We start from the raw sequence: 20551 nt of genomic DNA on the forward strand, positions 1-20551 counted from the left end.
TTATTTCCGGGAACCCACGCTAAAGAAAGGTGAAGATTTAAATAGCAGTAACCATGTCTTTGACGTGAAGGAAAGGTTAGGGCAAGAAATATACGGCAAGTGTCTACGGGAAACGAGTATTAATCAGTCACCATACAACGTTGAAATTAAGGTATTTACTATATTTTATTCCTATTTCGGGAAATTGTTAATTAATTATTTATTCACAATAACTTTAGTTATAAATAATTGAATCATTGAGCGGTGCCATTGCATACACTGAGTCCTATAAGAGTTGTAATCATGAATTTAGAGTCGGATGCCTTTCCTGAAACACAATTCTTTCAACTGAAAATCGCACTTCAGTGACACTTGGGTTCAAACCACGGTCACTAAATTCAGAGGCTAGCAGCTAAGCTAACATAGGAAAAGCAAGCCAATTTTTCTCAGTTATTCTACTGTATTATAAAGGGGGTAGCGAGCGGCTTGCTTCAAGTTCCGGCGACTGTGGTTCAAATCCCGACAGATTTTCACTTACATAAAATCAGCTTCATGGTCCGTATCGCACTTCAATAGATTCATGGCGACAACTTCTTCTTGAGTGTACTTCCCCTGCGCAGGCGGGCTAAGCTGTGAATGACGATGAAATGGTTCAAATATTATTTAAAAAAATACTTAGTTCCTAAAGGTGATGCGATAAATAATTCCTCATTATAAGTATTTTTATTTATTTTCACATTGACAGTAACAGGAACATTGTTCACGGTGATTGTGGATGCAAATCAGGTCAGTCGAAACGCTGTAAGGACATTGCTGCTTTGTGTTCCTTTATTAACTCCGAGAGGGACTCCTCCAAAACCACCATAGTGCAGCAATGGAAAAAATAAACCTAAATGTGCTCGTAAGGATCTATATTCGAAAGGAGAGAAGATAGCAGAACTGTTGAAACCATACGTCCACGTTGCTGAACAAACAGAATCAACCACTTTCAATAAAACTTGTTTGTACCAACGAGTAAAAACATATTGAGTGTGCCCTCACTGATATGCTTAAAGCCGAATGTTAGAGTGAAAATTACGTGGTGACAAGTTCCATTCTACAAAAAGTTATAGATGATGCTGTAGAACGTAGCGAAATTGAGGATTTGATCTAGTGTCTGAACGAAGTACAAAATCAGAATACCCATGCAGTCCATAGGTGCTATTTTGTTACAAAAATGTCCACTGTTAAATTATGAATCAAACCCGTGAATTATCTCGATTTCTTGCCTCAAGATGTGCAACTATTTTATATCGCAAATGAAACAGTTACAACAGAACAGATGTACAAAATTGCATTTGACACAAGGTTTCAGTATCGCTGTGCTGCGTGGTTCAATTAAAGAAAATTACGCTTATCTGCCAGCCAGCAAGCTGATCAGATTAAGACACTGAGAAGTGGTGATTATGATCAACTTGCAAGGTCATTTCTGATTTCTACATCCCTTAACACACCTGCGATGAGGTAAGGTAGGAACACTGAACAACTTGCGGTGGCTGAGTACTGCAAACTCAGTGACTGTTTTGTAAAACAGGTCGGAGTGTGCATCAAAGTAGAGCACCCATTGCTGTGTTGAAGTCCAGAAGGGATAGTATTTCATCCCAATGGCTTTCTCTCCTGGAAATTGTGTCCTTTTTCGTGTAAAGGAAACCCTATTATTCAAGAGAAACGGAGCAATGTACCGCATTTGTATGCGACACAACAAGGTGAAATTAATATTAGAGATAGTCACGTCTACTACACCCAAGTGCAGATATCCATGTATGTTTTGAACATCAACTTACGTGAACTGTTTGTATATTCTCCTAAAGGAAGTATCACTGTGAAAATTTCAAGGCATGAGCAATTCCTGTGTACTGCCATTCCCTTACTGGAAAGGTTTTATTTTCAGTATTATCTGCCATTAATTCGGAATATGTTGTTACGGGTACCGGTAGTGTCACATTGAGGGACACGTGTATGCACTTTTACCTTTTTATCTTGCTCACTGACGCACTTCAAAGTTTTCAATGCAGAAAACTAACAGTAACAAAGATACATTGTATTTGGTCCCAAACGCTATCAGCGGTTGAGGAGACATTGCTTTCTCTTTTTTGGCCAACGTTGAGAGACTTACCATGCTGTAAAACTCACCTTATGTCTCATAATAAAACAGGGTGAACACGAGGCTAGTTCATTTTAATTTGAAGGAGAAGTTCCCTACAATAAATGTTAATGTCAATTCCTTGCTGGGAGATGAGTGAAAGTTTTGTTTACTTTTACTTTTACTCGTTCGACTCTCCATTCTTTCAGTTAACACCGTCATTAACTAACTCGAGCGCTGGCTTTCAGCTTACCCCATCAAACGTTTTCTGAGGTAGTCACAAGAGCGCACCACTCGCCATTCGCACGGTCCCTATACTTGAGTGGTGTTAGCAGTATGCAAGCCACTGGACGCCACTGTAAATAACCATCACCTGACACAGAACTGCTAGATGGCATTTCCACATCAACCAACGTAAATAAAATGTACCAGTAGTGTCTGTTAAAATCATGCTGAAATGCTGTTGGACATTGTCAGGATGGTACATGAAGATATGGTTAAAACTGACACATTCTTCATTTGTGGCTGGTATAAATTCTCAATTCATTGCGGTGTCTATGATGTTAACCTCTCGTTACGGCATGTGGTGCGTGGCCTCATCAATAAAGTAAATAAATCACTGTATTAATGTTAAAGAAAGAAATTGAGCATGGTGCAGGTGGTGGTGATTATTGTTTAAAGATGAAGTACAACTAGGCAACCATCCTCTATATAACACTAATCAGAGAGGAAAAAAAATGGAAGGGGTCCGACACTTCAAAATAGGGAGATATCAGCGAAAGGAAGACAAGGGCCACGAAGGGCATGCAAATGAAAGACTTCCTAGCCTCCATACGTAATACCATCGGGGTCAGAAAAGAACAAGAGTTGACCAAGAGGGGTCGGATAGGATAGATGAAAGTGAGGAGCCTGGCACAAGTAAGTGGAAGCAATGCCACGACTCAGCTAAGGGCCCCATGGTTGCGAACTCACGCTCCGAAGTTCAGAGCCTCTGGGGCCCCTTTTAGTCGCCTCTTACGACAGGCGTGGGATACCGTGGGTGTTATTCTACTGCCTCCACCCACAGGGGGGTGAAAGTGAGGAACCTGGCACAAACAATTGGAAACAATGCTAGGACTCAGCTAAGGGCCCTGTGGTCACCAAACCATGTTCCCAAGTTAAAAACCAATGGAGCCCCTTTTAGTCATCTCGTAGAACAGAAGTTAATTGAAGGAAGTCAACAAAGTGATGGATGTTCCAGCCATTGAACTTCCTCCCTGCAAATGTATTTGTTAAATAGAAAATCTTCAGTAGTTATTTTAATAATGCACAGGCAAAAAATGCCTCATCATTTTTTCTCTCTTTCGTAATACAACATGAAGTAAACTCCATGACACTACAGCCTTGAAGGGCCTTGGTCTACCAAGCGACCGCTGCTCAGCCCGAAGGCCTGCAGATTACGAGGTGTCGTGTGGTCAGCACGACGATTCCTCTCGGCCGTTATTCTTGGCTTTCTAGACTGGGGCCGCCATCTCACCGTCAGATAGCTCCTCAATTCTAATCACGTAGGCTGAGTGGACCTCGAACCAGCCCTCAGGTACAGGTAAAAATCCCTGACCTGGCCGGGAATCGAACCCAGGGCCTCAGGAATGTACCCCTCCACCACGGGGCCGGCATACAACATGAAGTACATTATAATATTCCTTAATCATAAGGAATTATGGGTGTGTATGAGGGGGTCTGTTCAATCCTTGTAGGTCCGTAGAAGCAATACTCTTTTCTTAATGTGGAATGATCTACACAAATATTAGTCCTGATAGACTCTGAAACAGATGCATGTTCATTATTAAACTGCCCATTATGCAGTACTTACAGCAATTGTGAAACTAAAGCACAATTGACCTACTACTTTGAAACATCATTAATAGCACCACAGTTTGAGTCACCATGGGTGGAACAGATGTTTATTTTCAGGCCTTAGATGTAAGATTGATGCTTGTGCAGCAGCCATGCTTACCCTTCTCCCCCCATCCACGCGAGTTCTCATCAGACGACCATAGTGTAACAATATATAAAATACAGCGGATATGTACATACCAGTGCTAACTGAATGGGAGCACAAAATATGTTGCTCATAGCAGGTACTGAACTGCGGTGATCAGTAACCCAGTACCGTAGGGAAGTATCTGAGACCATGATGGTGGTGGTGGTGAGTATTGTTTTAAGAGGAAGTACAACTAGGCAACCATCCTCTATATAACACTAATTAGAGAGAAAAAATGGAAGGGGTCCGACACTTCGAAACATGAAGATATCGGCCAAAGAAAACAAGGGCCCCGAACGGCGTGAAAATGAAAGACTCCCTAGCCCTCGCAAACCTAATAGCATCGGGGTCGGAAAAGAACAAGAGTTGACCAAGGGAGGTCAAATAGGATAGATAGATGAAAGTGAGGAGCCTGGCACAAGTGGAAGCAATGCCAGGACTCAGCTGAGGGCCCCGTGGTCGCCAACCCATGCTCTAAAGTTCAGAGCCCCTGGGGCTTGTTTTCATCTCTCAAACAAGAAGGTTATAAGAGATGTAACCCTGGAGCATAGATGAAAGTGTAATAGGCTATCTACATTAGAGCATCAGTAAAGTAGGCCTATTCTGTGTCGAGTGGTGGTGGTAATTATTGTTTAAAGAGGAAGTACAACTGGGCAACCATCCTCTATTTGGTGCTAAGCCATGCTGGCTACCATTATAATTATTTCTATGTAACAGTGTTTGAATAATGTTGCATTGTTTAGTCTATATATAAAATAAGAGTTTTGTTTGTACATTGCTCAGAATTTAAAGAGAATGGTATATCTGTATCATTCGTGTCCATAGTAACAAGGAAATGCATTTTTTATATTTCCTTCATTTCTGTCTGTCTGTATGTATCTATGTATGTATTGAACCCATGACCTTTGTGCCCTAAGAATATTTAATAAGAAGTTCGATTCTTGATAGCATGGAATTGACACGTGGCAAGGGGGTGATTACCTTCGGTCCCACGCTCTGGGATACGTGACGTCAGTCGCACGTGCCAACGGCGGAAGAATCTTAAGTCATTTTTGTGAACTATTTCAAAGCGCGTGTATATGGCGTGCCCAAGCCAAGTCGAAAACATAGTGCCTATCAAATGAGGTCATTTATCCCACAAATCGAACACGTATAAATTTTAAATGTCCATGAACACTACCGCCGGAAATGTAGTGAGTATGTACTCACCTTCAAAACTCTTGTAATTACAGTTTAGTTAAGTCAGAAAATTTATAGAAATTTTCTTGGCGGCAAAGGGAGATGCCCGAAGAGAGGGGGTAACTGCTATAAATATGGAGGGACACCATGACGAAGTCTCCTTCTCCTGCATTTTGTGTTACGAAGCTGATGAAAGAGGGTTGAGCTGCTCTGTGAAATCAAACAACAAAAGTAGACTAAGTTCAACCGCAGATTTTAGCCATTGTGGCTGGGGTCTTGACTCCATGTGGAGATAGTTTTCTTGAGTGGAAATAATTGTACCAGATAGGACGGTCAAAGTACCGAAAAAAATTTTATGTGATAAAGAAAGTAATTCGTGTGCGGAAATAAATACAGTCTACCGTGTGCGCTCAACAAAAACAAGTGAAGGGCATTTCTTTTTTTTAATGCTTTATTTCCAGGAAACCTGAAGAAATATAATGATCTGTAAAGCCAGAAATGTAAAAATGGCTAAATAAAAATACCAGGGTCGCTGGTGAGTCCATGATGACCGATGGCGTAACGTAAGGTATGTGACTTACCATCTTACTACCTATCATATCTTGTTTCATGATCTCTAAATGTGTATTTGAATGGGGTATATATGACGCAGTTGGTCCCCTATTAAGTTTTTGTAAATGTTAGAATACGACCAGAAAAGAGTCATTTGTTTTATTTTCCACTTGGATAAATTTTGAAGTCTTGCAAGTGCTGTATGATGTTGTAAAAAGTTATTGAATAGGGTTTCGAAGTGATATCACGTCCAATGTAGATCGTCATTTCCGTGTGTTATTGACTATATTTTGTGATGTCAAATTAAGATGTTCATTCGACGTAAAATTTTTCTGTCTAAAATTTTGACGTAAATAATATAAGAAATCCATAGTTACCCATTTTCAATCGAGTGGAAGCGCGCTGTCGGGTGAGAGTATAGTGTGATGAATTTGGTCACGGAGTGAAACGTTTTTCTAGGCCCATTTTAAACTGTGCCTGACTGACAATAAAAAGATCTAGTAGAATTTTTCAGTCATTTTCGTGAAAATCCAGTTATAAAAATACGATATTTTATGTGAAGTTATTCATTATTAATGCACTGTGCGTATTAGACGTCGTGGATTCTAGTAAGGATTTTATTCCAGTTCCTTTGGTCGGTGATAGTCGTGAGTTGGGAAACAGAGGTTAGTTTTTGATCACAAAGTTTATACAAGGAGTAATTTTAATACCACCTATTCCAATACAAATTTATTTCACTATAGTGTGGTTAAATACACATGGAAATTATCAGAAATTTGAAGTACATGTTTCGCCCACTATTTATTGGGCATCATCAGCTTCAATCAATCTTAAAACACTCATGGTCTAAGGAGTCATAATAGCTTATGTAAAAAATTTGATGAATATTTACAAGTGTTAATACTGTGGATGTAAATTGTTTACAGTAAAAAATATTAAAACAGAACTTATACTAAAAAAAACTTTGAAAAAATAATGTGTTCATCTAAAAGCAAGTCATATATTGTTTTTAAAAAATAGTCCATGTCTGACACTGAAATGGATCTTCTTGATGAGAAGTTTAAGCAATATATATTACACTAGGAAACAGAATATAAAAAAATGAGGCGTCAACAGGATAAGAACAAAACGGTTAAAAGATGCAGTAAAAGTTCATATTTGAGGCCAATATTTAAAATAAGGATGAAAAGATGTAGTTGCATTGAAAGCAGTCTAGTTTATGACGTCTTGGAAAATTGGATTAAAATAGTGGTATGTCGTGAAGTGCTGAAAAACATTGAAGAGTTTGCCGTAAAATGCTGCTAAAATATCGAATAAAAGAAGGTAGGCTGGACGACAAATTCGTGTAACAGAAAATGCCGCTTGTAGACGTGGATGTCTGTAGTAGACAATGTTGTCAATCTGGAATGCAGGAAGGCTAACTTGACGACGGGAGATAAGCCAAGAATATATCACTGAAAACGATAAGTAGCCACATTAAAGGATTCATTTTTATAGTTTGAGCAGGCTTACTGGTGAAACGTGAATGTAAATGTTTTTCTCTCATACATTTTTTATGTTTTCCATAAGACTAAGATGTTTGCTTCCTGAGTAACGTCTTTGTTTTGGTTGGCTGACACCTTCATACGATACAAAAATCAGGTAGTACTATGTTACGCTTTTGTGTAATAATGTAATAAAATTCAGGAAGAAGACTCAGTTCGCTGCCAGGGTCCATGTTAAAAATTAGTAGTGCTGAAAGTGTTAATAAGAGTCGAAACTAGTCCCAGTATTAATAAAATATAGTAACATGAAATTAAAGTTATTGAATAGGTGGACCGTCCTCACCATTGGTAGTGATCAACTGTCGATACGGATCCATAATGAAACTTATTACTGCCCATCTCTCTCTCTCTGTGTGTGTGTGTGTGCGTGTGCGTGCGTGCGTGTGAGAGAGAGACACACACACGCACACCAGATCACTGTGCATGCATTGCCATCTTCAGTTCAGTATGCGGAACCACTGCAGTGAAACTCGCAGTTTTTAATCACTGTAACAAACTCTGAAATATCAGAAATGTGGCTGTGATTAACCTCTCCAGGATACTTTAATAATAGCTGTACATGAAAAAAAAAAAAAAAAGGAAAATAATACTGTGTGCTCTAAGTTCCAGAGTACAGTATTTACTAGCATCCAAATCTCACTTTTGGTGTTTGGGCCATTTCTGGGACAAAAAATAGGTCGGGTCTCCTCTTAAATCAATGACAGTGAAAATGTATAATACTTACTTTTACCACCTTTTTTGAAGAGTTTAGCAGAACATACATTCTTATAACATGCTTTACTAGGTTCAGGTTCCATGTTGAAGGGTACGTTGCAACGTGGTTCTTCATCTCCACTGCATACAACACAGTTTATAGCATCGCCTGGAAAAACACAGAGACGTAGTAGTAGTAGTAGTAGTAGTAACAGTAGTAGTAGGTTTTTCTTCTATTTTGCTTAACGTCGCACCGACACAGATATGTCTTATGGCGACGATGGGATCGGAAATGTCTAGGAAGTGGAAGGAAGCGGGAGTGGCCTTAATTAAAGTACAGCCCCGGCATTTGCCTGGTGTGAAAATGGAAAACCATCTTCAGGGTTGCCGACAGTGAGGCTCGAACTTACTATTTCCCGAATACTGGATACTGGCCGCACTTAAGCGACTGCAGCTATCGACCTCAGTAGTAATAGTAGTAGTAACATAAAAAGCTTAACCTCTTCAGATGGTGGTGGTGGTGATTATTGTTTTAAGAGGCAGTACAACTGGGTAACCTCTATTAACACTAATACGAGGAAAAAAATGGGAGGTGACCAATACTTCGAAGACCAAAGGTATCGGCCATAGAAAGACCAGCACCACGAAGGGCATGAAAATGAAAGGCCCTGGGATTCGCAAACCTAATACCGTCAGGGTTGGAAAAGAACAAGATATGACGAAGGAAGATTGGATAGGGTAGATGAAAGTGAGGAACCTGGCACAATGAGTAGACGCAGTACCAGGACTCAGCTAAGGGCCCTGTGGTCACCTAAACAAGCTCACAAATTAAAAGCACCTGGAGCACCTTTTAGTCATCTTTTAGATTAGGCAGGGGATACCATGGATCTTATTCTACTGCCCCAACCCACAGGGGATTTGGCTAGAAGATGGTGAGGGTCAGTGAAATGAGACAATCAGTTAGGTGCTGGTGGTGGTGGTGGTGATTATTAATTTTTTTTTCTAGTTGCTTTATGTCGCACGGACAGAGATAGGTCTTATGGCGACGATGGGACAGGAAAGGCCTAGGAGTCGGAAGGAAGCGGCCGTGGCCTTAAGGTACAACCCTAGCATCTGCCTGGTGTGAAAATGAGAAACCACGGAAAACTATCTTCAGGGCTGCCAACAGTGGGATTCGAACCCACTATCTCCCGGATGCAAGCTCACAGCCGCGTGCCCCTCACCGCACGGCCAACTCACCCGGTGATTATTGTTTTAAGAGGAAGTGAAATTAGGCAACCATCCTCTATATAACACTAATCAGAGAGAAAACATTAAAGAGATCTGACACTTCAAAAAACGAAGGTATCATTATCAGCTAAAGAAAGACAAGGGCCACGAAGGGCATGAAAATGAAACTCTTTTTTTTATAATCTGTTTTACGTCGCACAGACACAGATCTTATGGTGACGAAGGGATAGGAAAGGCCTAGTAGTGGGAAGTAAGTGGCTGTGGCCATAATTAAGGTACAGCCCCAGCATTTGCCTGGTGTGAAAATGGGAAACCATGGAAAACTATATTCACGGCTGCTGTTAGTGGGGTTTGAACTCACTATCTCCCAGATACAAGTTCACAGCTGCACGCCCAGTAATGATAGACGCCCTAGGCCTCCATACCTAATACCATCGGGGTTGGAAAAGAACAAGAGTTGACCAAGGCACAGGATAGATGAAAGTTAGAAGCTTGGTACAAGTAAGTGAAAGCAATGCCAGGACTCGGCTAAGAGCCCCGTAGTCGCCAACCCATACTCAAAAGTTGAGAGCCCCTGAAGCCAATTTTAGTCGCCTATTATGGCAGGTAGAGTATACCATGGGTGTTACTCTGCAGCCCTCACCTGCAGGGGGTTTACTCTGTTTGCCATCTAGTGGGGACCTAGAGTAAAACGGAACGTCGAAATTGACAAGCAGACAGCCAGATGGCGTCAAATTGAAATGTCTGCACACGGTAGCTGAGGCCATACGATTATTATTATTATTACCTGCAGGGGGTGACACTCAGTTCCTTCATGAACAAACAACTCTTAATTGTACCTTAATTCACCTAACGAACACTTATCAATTGTTATTCACTAAAAATACTGTAGTGAAAATGAAAATCCTCAGCCTGTTTCCAGTCATTCGACCAGGTGAGGAACGGAATGAAGGAAGCTCTCATCTAGTTGCGAGGATAGGAAAAATGCCGGCAGAGAGCACCTGTCGCACTCCTCTGGGGCAATGATTAATGACTGACAGATGAAATGAAATGGTATTGGATATTGTCACTGGAATGAGAGATGACAGGGAAAACTGGAGTATCTGAAGAAAAACCTATCCCATCTCTGCTTTGTCCAGCACAAATCTCACATGGAGTGACCAGGGTTTGAACCGTGGAACCTAGCAGTGAGAGAGTGAGAGTCCAGTGCACTGCTGCCTGAGCCACAGAAGCTCAATAAAAATACTGTAGTATTTAACAAAATTAAAACAAAATTATTAAGATACCTGGTGGACTCGTGCTGCTCCGCACTGAAAACCTACAACCGGTTTTCCAGTCTTTGACCGGGTCAGGGATGGAATGAATGAAGCAGATATAGGCTATTAGTACGATGGGGTCGCCACTCCCAAAGTGATTTATTAATGACTGATAGATGCTACGAAATGAGAATGGAGAGTGTTGCTGGAATGAAAGAAGACAGGGAAAACCGGAGTACCCGGAGAAAACCTGTCCCGCCTCCGCTTTGTCCAGCACAAATCTCACATGGAACGACCGGGATTTGAACCACGGTATCCAGCGGTAGGAGGCCGACGCGCTGCCGTCTGAGCCATGGAGGCTCTGCTCTGCACTATTCATTATAACTAGGCCTTTAGCAATCATATTGTTTTGCCTGCCCTTTTAAATGATTTTATGAACATTTAATAAGAAGCACATTATGGTATGCACAGTTTACAGTCAGAATTCATTCATTCTGACATCATCATGCCATCTGTTTGGAAATATCTATTCATATATTCACTTTTTTATCCTGCAGTTCTTGATGTAAAGCTTGGTATTGTGTTGTAGAATGGTATTTTTAATTGCAGTTCTTCTATATAGAATGGTTGTCGTGAGCTCATAGGTTCGTCTCGAAGTAGTGATTTTTTTTACCAGGCAGAGAACTTTTTTATGATACATGGCTTTCACCCTTTCTAGTGTAGCTAGGTTATCCTTCGATAGGTGTTCCCAGATAACGGTTAAAGCATATGTCATGATGGGGTCTGTTTGTACGTAGACTTTTTTCTCTTAGGGGAATGTAAGTTATTAGGAACGTTCTGCCATCCGTTTAATATATTTAGGAGCTGGGAAAGGTTAGAGAATCAAAGAGTATCTAGTAGAGAATAGTATTATCCCGTGATCAGAGGAAGTGTGTACTCTCTGGCTTGACAGGTAGTAATCAAACATGGCTGCATATAATGACATTACTAACGATTAAAATTGCATATATCAGAATATTAATGAAAGTGTTAGTCGCTCAGCAACCTGCTAAGTACAGAATGTACTGTGGGTAAGAGTAGGCCTTCTCCTGCAATTAATGGAGTGATCACTTAATGATTTGATTTTATGATGACACAAAGTTGGCTGAACTTAAGAGACCTGTCAGTGTCGAATGATTCACTGGTACGTAATTCCGGAGAGAATAAAACAAAAAATGAGCAAATGGTCCGGTAGAACGGACGGACGGATTTGGCAAAGCTGCTTTTGGTAAACTCTTAATATATAGATATGAAACTATATTGCATTTAACAAGTAAACCTTCCCTCCTTTGATACCAATTAGTCACACACATACATATTTTCTGAAAGCTTATGTCACAAGTAGAAAAACATGAAATCTTATGGGCAGAAGGACAAGCATTTAAGAGCTATAGGACTCACAAAGTATCAGTTAAGTGTTGGAAACATGACACCAATAGTTTCTAAAATGCTCGTTTCATGTATTTATAGGAACTAATAATATGGTGAGAAGGTGGAAATCTCAATATAAAGGAAGAAACAACTCATTGAAAAGAAACAAACGTTGGGATGTTGAAAATGTGACTTCAAATGAAATCTACTGTATTATGAGAGACCATCAATGTGAGATTCATCAAATAAATAGTGAGACAGGAAAAAAGAGTTCAGAATGGACACATTTTACAAAAGCACACCCTTACACTTTGCACACCCATCATTTGTCGATTAATTATTACGGGATTATGTCTATCAACACACACTTTAATGATACGTTGTGGGTGGTGATGTGATGTTGCTGTAAAGTACTAACATACCTGAAGTAGTATGGTAATTATGGTTAGGAAGCTTTGTCCTATCTTATCTCTTACACCATGTTAAATTATATACTTACTGTATTTTATTTTGTAATCAGATTGTGAATATAGCTGCCATTGTCATTTATTTGTATTGCACCAAGAAGAGCCTTGGCTCAGGTGCCTATATTGAAATGAAATGAACATATTGTATGTCTTCTTCTTACAGTGCAGATGCCTTGGTCTCCCAATTTGGAACAAGCAATCGGTCTCCGAACATCCAGGAATCGGAGATGATAAACACATAACTACTCTCCTGGAAAATGATATGGAAATTGTGGAAGAGATCCGGACATTAGGATTTGCTTGAGGAGATGGAGAGGAATGGGATGAGGAAATAGACTTTGGAGATCATATTGTCGATGTGGAACTGCAATGCTTGTTGCAGCAGTCGCTTCCCTCTACTTCGAGTTCGTCATCTGAGTATGTGCCTTCGCCCAAAAAGCGAAAGCATGATGGTCCAGCAAATATGACAGAAGGGAACTGGACTGCTTACAAGCAGCGCGCTGTGAGTGCTGCGCTGTAAAACATGGCACAAATGTTCTGTAAGCTGCGGACCCGCGATGTAGGTGGTAACGCGTCCGCCTGTCACACGACAGCCCCGGGCTCGATTCCCGGCCGGGTCAGGGTTTATTTATTGTAAATTATTAATATTCCTGGCCTGGGGACTGGTGTTTGTGTCGTCCTTAACGTTCCTTTCCTCACATTCAACACTTTACACTTCTGCCATTTACAAAATACACGCTGGTTTCCTCACATATGGTGTAAGTAGGGGCAAAAGATCTTCATAGGTCGACGCCACAACAAATAGCATTTTAAAAAGTTAAAGGAGGAGCGACAAGTTATAAATTCCTGTGAAAATGCTCGTTCATTCCTCCCGTCTGAAGTTCAAACTACGCGCTTGTCATTCAATGTTTGTACGTAAGAATGCTATCTGTAATATCATCCAATAATAAATGTATAAACTGGGGCCTAGTTTCTCACGATAATAGTGACAAGTTACAAATTCCTGTGAAAATGCTCGTTCATTTCTCCCGTACCAAGTTCACACTACGCACTTGAAATTCAATCGGAGGTTCTGATACATAATTACGTTTGCACGTAAGAATGCTACCTGTAATATCGCCAAATAAATAAAGTATTAACGGAGGGGCGTAGTTTCTCACATTAATAGCAACAAGTTATAAATTCCTGTGCAAATGCTCGTTCATTTCTCCCGTACCAAGTTTAAACTACGCACTTGTAATTCAATCGGAGGTTCTCCGGAGGCACCGATTGAAAGTGCCCGCAGCCTCCGCTCCGTAAACAACCGCTCCGTTAACAGCGCTATTTAATAGCACACTCTGTGCCGTGGTTCTGTATAATGGTTCACTGATAATTACAGTTGGATGGTTCTTCTCTTCGCTGGCTGTAGCGTATGTGCGTTTGGTTCTACATTAGGTTCAATTTTCTTTTACAGTTTAGCTTCATTTCCCACTTCTGTAGCCTTTTGTGGTCTTCCTGTATGGAATGTGTTCGTTTGTGTCCGGGAAAAACTTGAAATATGGATTTAATGGCATTCGAAAGTAGGATTTATAGTGCTGTGTTTACACTCATCTGAGTCCTTAAAATGTCGACTGCAAAAAGTGGGATGGATACAGGTTTCCACAGAAATCCCAGACTATTTTCTTGACGAGAAATTGCCAAACACCATTTAGTTTTAACTTCTTCGTCTTTCGGAAATCAATTAAATAAAATAGCACATCCTTTCAGATCTTTGGTATACAGCCAGGAACACTACAGTACACCATGTTCTTTTTTAAGAATTATCCGATGTTCGCATTACGTAAATACGGTCATTAATTTCAGTCGCAAAATTATAATCACCCGCACTAGTACAAGAACACTCAAAGTACAAAAATACGTCTTGACATGCTCGTGAATGTTTGAATGAGTATACCTCGCCCACGCAATTTTATGGTTAAGAAGAGCGCACCTAGCGGCAAAACGATGCGTTTTACGTGCCCGGGCGTTACCTACGTAATCAGTACTTATCTCGTAGGCAACGGCCCGTGCGGGAACCAGTTTCACGACCAGCGAGCACGGTTGCCAATCTGGTGATTTTGTCACCAGATCTGGTGTTTTCAGGAAGTCATATGGTGACAAAATTTCAATTTTGCGACATGTCGAAAAAATGGCGTTTTTCTTTCAAATCTAGTGACATGTTTGGTGATTTTACAATAAAATGTCAAGTTTAAAAAATAACCACGGTCGTAAGACGTATAACTTAGTAAAATATTATGACATTATTTTATATCATATAACGTCATTATGATATTAACATGTTTACGTAAGCGTCATGCACCAGCGCCATTGTCGCGCGTGAGCAAGAGCGTGCCGCGCGGAATTTTTAGCAGCATTAATGATGTATATCCATGCATTATTGACCTTATTATTAAGGTGAATAATAGCTCGGTCGACATCATTCGGTACTTGTAACTGGAAAAGTTAGAATAAATCATGCGAGGAGCCCAGCTGCCAGTGCCAATGTCGCTGTGTTTATTAAAGATAGTGCGCTGGAGTTGGGGCTGTTTGGTAGTGTCTACTACTTAATTTATGTTAAAATTTTTAATTACAGAGTTAGTATAGTTGTGGACAAAGTATAAACAGCGATTTAGAGACGAATGGCTTAAGGATGAAAGGTATAAGAAGTGGTTACTAAAAGTAGAAGGAAATGCCACCAAAGGCTTTTGCAAATACTGTAAAGCTCAACAAGGTGCTTGTATTAGGAGATACTGAAAAACATAGGAACACTGCTAAACACATCAAGGCAGCCGAACCCTTTAGTTCTAATAGGCAGAAAACTTTAAATTTTAAACCACTTAATCTTGAGACAAATTTAGTGGAAGGAAGAACGGCACTTTTCATAGCAGAACATTGCTCGGTTCAAGTGGTTGACCATTTTCGCGAGTTGTATAAAGTAAATTTTCCCGATAGCAAAGAGATTAATAATTTGAAGTTGCATCGTACAAAATGCACTGCTATCATACAAAACGTATTAGCTCCCCATTTTGAAAAAGATTTGATAGATGATTTACATGAAAGTGAAAACGGGTATAGTTTGTTGTTGGATGAAACGAATGATATTTCAGTTACCAAGTTACCAGGCATTGTAATAAGATATTATTCAAAAAGTAAAAGAGAGATTGTCGTGACATATCTACAGTTAGTAGAATTGTCAGAATGTAGAGCTGAAGATATAGTTGAGGCTTAGGAGAAATGCCTGTGTAATAAAGGTTTGGATTTGACTACATTACAAGCAATAGGAACAGACAATGAGTCTGTTATGGTAGGCATAAATCATGGTGTTTATATAAAGTTAACTTAAAGGCTAAAATGCCAAATCTACAATTAATCAGATGCGTTTGTCACTCTCTACAATTGACAGTTTCACATGCATCAGGGTGTTTGCCGAGAAACTTAGATTTCCTCATAAGGGAAAGTTACAATTGGTTTTCACAATCATCTCTATGGCAGGTAGTATACAAAGAACTATACGAGACAATAAATGAAACTGATAAATCAAGACACAATAAATGAAGGCGACTCTCCCTTGAAATTAGTACAGTTTAGCCAAACTCGGTGGCTGTTCATCGAAAGTACAGTGACAAGAATAATGCAACAGTGGACCGAGTTAAAAACTCACTTTGAAATCCCTTGTCTTAAAGATAACTTTTTTTTTTTGCTAGTTGCTTTACGTCGCACCGACACAGATAGGTCTTATGGCGACGATGGGACAGGAAAGGCCGAGGAATGGGAAGGAAGCGGCCGTTTCCTTAATTAAGGTACAGCCCCAGAGTTAAAGATCGCTGTTATATAGCCGATATTTTATATTCAATGTATCGCGACCCTCAGAATTATTTGTACTTGTCTTTTCTGAAGCCAATTTTGGGTGAAGTGCAGACCGTAAATAAGAAGTTCGAAAGTCGAAACCAAGATCCTCCAAAATTATTAGGTGACCTAATCCTTCTCTTTAAGTCATTATACACCAGTGTCAAAGTAGATGTCCCGAAAACAGAAATTAATAATCATCTGGACCCAAAGCCCTACCCAGGTTATGATTTAGAAACTAAAGAATCATCGTCCTCCCTTTCTGAAGACCAACAGAAACAACTACGCGATAGATGCATCTAATTTATTGTTGAACTTATCCAACAACTGAGGCAAAGATTACCTGAAAATATAGGGATCCTTGAAAAAAAGCCTCCCTTTTCACCTAAACATCGTTTAAGGCCTTTTAAGTTGCAAATTATTGATATAGCACAACTCTTTTATGCTTACAATAATGTTATTGTGGCAGTAGAAAACCAGTGGAGAAATCTGCATCATATCCAGTGGACTGAAGTTAAGGACACTGTGAATTTTTGGGCAGAAGTTGATTTTTACAGTGATTCAACTGGAGAAAACACTTTCAGCGAACTTGCAAATTTAGCTATAACGTCTCTCGTACCGGTACTTCCTCATTCTAATGCGGGGTACGATGCGCATTGGTATCACCCAAATATCACTGTAAAATTTGTCATAAATGGAACATAATAATTGCTTTTACACATATCAAGTGAAAAATCCCTGGCAAATTAAGAAATACCGTCGTTATTTGAGAAATATGAAAACATACTTAAGGCTTGAAGACAGGACTGGTTTATGACGTACTGCGCTGCTGGTGCCGTCTTTTGTTATTTTCTTCAGGTCCAGGGCTAGCACCGTGGAATGGAGTGCTATGTCTGTAGATTCTCATTATCTTTGTCCATATGACTAGAGCGGCCACTTCAAACAGCAAAATGGAGGTCAACAGAAAAAATAGCATGATCCCTGGACCTATAAATATTTTTATTTCTGTTCGAACGCAAGTAGCTCGATCCCTGGACCAATAAATCACTAGTCCACTGAATTTTTCTTATGTACATTGCCCATACCACTTTGTCGCCTATTAAATATTGCATATCGCGATACAATTCATGAAATGATGAATGAAATGAAAGCAAAGAACTTCAGTGAACACAGATACCACACACGAAATCGTTGAAAGTGTAAGACAAAAGACATACGTGTGTCACTGTGAGCGCAACACCAAATGTAGGCCTACTTGTAAAGTGTATACATAATATTCTCCAAACATCAAATATTTCTTAATTTGCCAGGGATTTTTCTGCGGATGTAGAACGAGTGTTCAGCCAAGTCAATATGACTAAAAATAAACTGAGAAATACAATGTCAATTCAAACTCTCCATTCCGTCATGTGTGAAAATTAGGATTGAATACGGCAGGGAACTGCTGTTATACATACGATCTACCGAAAGAAGTACTGCAGAAAATAGGCACATTAGAGTCATACAACTATCCCGGCCAAGTACCCTCAACTTCTAAAGATCAGCCATAAATAAACAAATATAGTACAGTTTTTTTTAATTTGCGTACCTATAGAGTTTGCAATTAAATAGACTTATGTTAGGATTACGATAATTGATAAAACGCAGTGAACATTTCATTATTCTAACAGTGCTACTGTTTTATTGTGACTTGTATTCAATTGATCATATGGCTATAATATAGGCTAGACCTATCTTCGCAAGAGAACACCAGAGGCAGTACAGCACAATTGAAATGAGGTAAGTGTTAATTTAATGCCTTCTCTTACTAAATCTGGATAATTTATAGAGTTTTCAAATCCAGATCTGGTGATTTTCAAATCCATGTCTATTGATAATGAGTATCTAGGAGTTGGCAACCGTGCCAGCGAGCCCTATATTTCCCAGCCTAGTATAATAACGTAAGCAACGCTATGAACTGAGACATATAGACACCCGTTTCGCAGTTTACACGGATTCTACCATAGGCTTTACAAAACTGAAGCGTTCCATTCGCCCATATCTGAATGCATTCGAATACCTTGCGAAAAGGGTACCGGTACCATGCTCTCGTGTGTAGGCCTACTAAAAGGTTATCGAAACTGAACGAATTTCGTCAAGAGTAATTTACTGTCCAATCCACATTATTTTCCCTCGCCATATTATACTACGCAGTACCGTACTGCCGTATGAAAACACACTGTCCACCTAGGGTTGGCATCGTAAAAGGTATCCAGACATAAAACTGTAACAAGTAACATCAAGTACCGACCCCAATAAGTTGGAAAAAAGAAAGAAAAGAAAACGTACTTCAAGATGTTATAGTCATAACTTCCACATCTTATCAAATGAAGGGGGGAAATCTTTAACAGTACCAATAATCGAACATAGGACTTTGTTTGGGACGTGGTCTCTTTACTAGTTAAGGCATGGAGGTTTATTCTGTCCCAATTAAAATGTAAAAAGTTTAATCAATGAAAGAGAAATAAATTTCCACAAAATTTTGCATGAAGTGGTAGTATGGATGAACACCGTTAACACGAGGAGTAATATGCCTAACATCTTCTCCATAATCTTATTAGATTATAGTATCTTTTACCGTAAATAGTAAACTTAGAAAACAATAATCACTATACGTCAAGTGGTGGCGAATTTAAAATATTAACTAGTAGAAATAGAAATTCAATTCAGTAAGTACAAAACTGTGCTGCAGTTGGAAGCAACAGTGTGTTGAAAAATGCGTTCAAAGTTAAATCAAGGACAAATGTACAAGTGCTAATTAGCGATAAATTGTAACTCATTGTCTGAATAAATGTTGGAATACTTCAAACAAATATGTAAGAAATATTTAAATTGAGGATAGGGACAATTCATTTCTACACATAAGTTTATCGCAACAATTTCTCGTCAATACTACACTAATGAAAAGCTAGAAGTGCTAAGATTGCTCTTACCGGCACTCGTATGGATGAACACCGTGAACACGAGGAGTAATATGCCTAATATCTTCTCCATAATCTTATTAGATTATAGTATCTTTTACCGTAAATAGTAAAACACGTAAGCTAAAATTAGTTATAGTAGAATATTTCTCTCGCTCCGCACGTTAAGAAAGTTAAGAATGCATTAAAAAACATTTAACTATCATCCAATGTACATTACTGTTTCAGCAGGCCTAGATTACTGTCTCTGAGCAAAGCCTACTAGATACTAGAAGGCCTGGACAGAAAGCCAATTTCTTGCATTAAAAGCGGGGTAATAGTTTTTCTCTTTTCCACCGCTAGGTTCGCGTTTAAGTTCTGTTGTTTGGCGTGAATTCTATGATGATGTGTGTTACTGCAACATGTTTTATGAGAAGAAATAATATATTAAACTTTATTTTATACGGTAAGGTCTTATCTAACGTGAAATATGAAGAGTTTTGTCGTTTTTAATTTATTTGGTCTCACGATTTGCAATATATGGATGGTTGCTGAGATGCATTTACAGTAACATTTGTTTAGTTATGTGCTTCCAAATTATCGTCAAGGTGGTGGTGGTGATTATTGTTTTAAGAAGAAGTACAACTAGGCAACCATCCTCTATATAACACTAATCAGAGAGAAAAACTGGAAGGGGTCCGACAGTTCGAAAAATGAAAGTATGGGCCAAAGGAAGAGAAGGGCCACGAAGGGCGTGAAAATAAAAGACTGCCTAGCCCTCGGAAACCTAATAGCGTAGGGGTCGGCAAAGAACTAGAGTTGACCAAGGAAGGTCGGATAGGATAGATGAAAGTCAGGAGCCTGGCACAAGTAAGTGGAAGAAATGCCAGGACTCAGTTAAGGGCCCCGTGGTTGCCAACACACGTTCAAAATTTCAGAGCCCCTGGAGCCAATTACCGTCAAGTTTCTCTTTCCATTCTGTAGGTTAAGATGGTTTATTGCCGGGCTGAGTGAGTCAGACGGTTGAGGCGCTGGCCTTCCGACCCCAACTTGGCAGGTTCGATCCTGGCTCAATCCGGTGGTATTTGAAGGTGCTCAAATACGTCAACCTCCTGCCGGTAAATTTACTGGCACGTAAAAGAACTCCTGCGGGACAAAATTCCGGCACCTCGGCGTCTCCGAAAACCGAAAAAGTAGTTAGTGGGACGTAAAGCCAATAACATTATTTATTATTAACATTATTATGATGGTTAATTTTGCGTGCCTAACTGCACAGCTGACACAGCGAAGAAA

At 39.6% G+C, this 20551-nt stretch overlaps 1 protein-coding gene across 1 annotated transcript in view; it reads right to left on the reverse strand.

Annotated features, from left to right (window-relative positions):
• The window catches only part of LOC137503126 (uncharacterized), a 35199-nt gene extending 15803 nt beyond the window's left edge, over positions 1-19396 (reverse strand). Inside the window, exons 1-2 of the mRNA XM_068230586.1 lie at positions 19292-19396; positions 8124-8261 (exon numbers count right to left, since the gene is read on the reverse strand). Of these exons, the coding sequence (XP_068086687.1) occupies positions 8124-8261; positions 19292-19352 (199 nt within the window). The 5' untranslated portion in view covers positions 19353-19396. The remainder of the gene's footprint in view (positions 1-8123; positions 8262-19291) is intronic.
• Between the last annotated feature and the right edge of the window lie 1155 nt (positions 19397-20551).

Source organism: Anabrus simplex, chromosome X (assembly GCF_040414725.1).
Source record: "Anabrus simplex isolate iqAnaSimp1 chromosome X, ASM4041472v1, whole genome shotgun sequence".
Taxonomy (NCBI): Eukaryota; Metazoa; Arthropoda; class Insecta; order Orthoptera; family Tettigoniidae; genus Anabrus; species Anabrus simplex.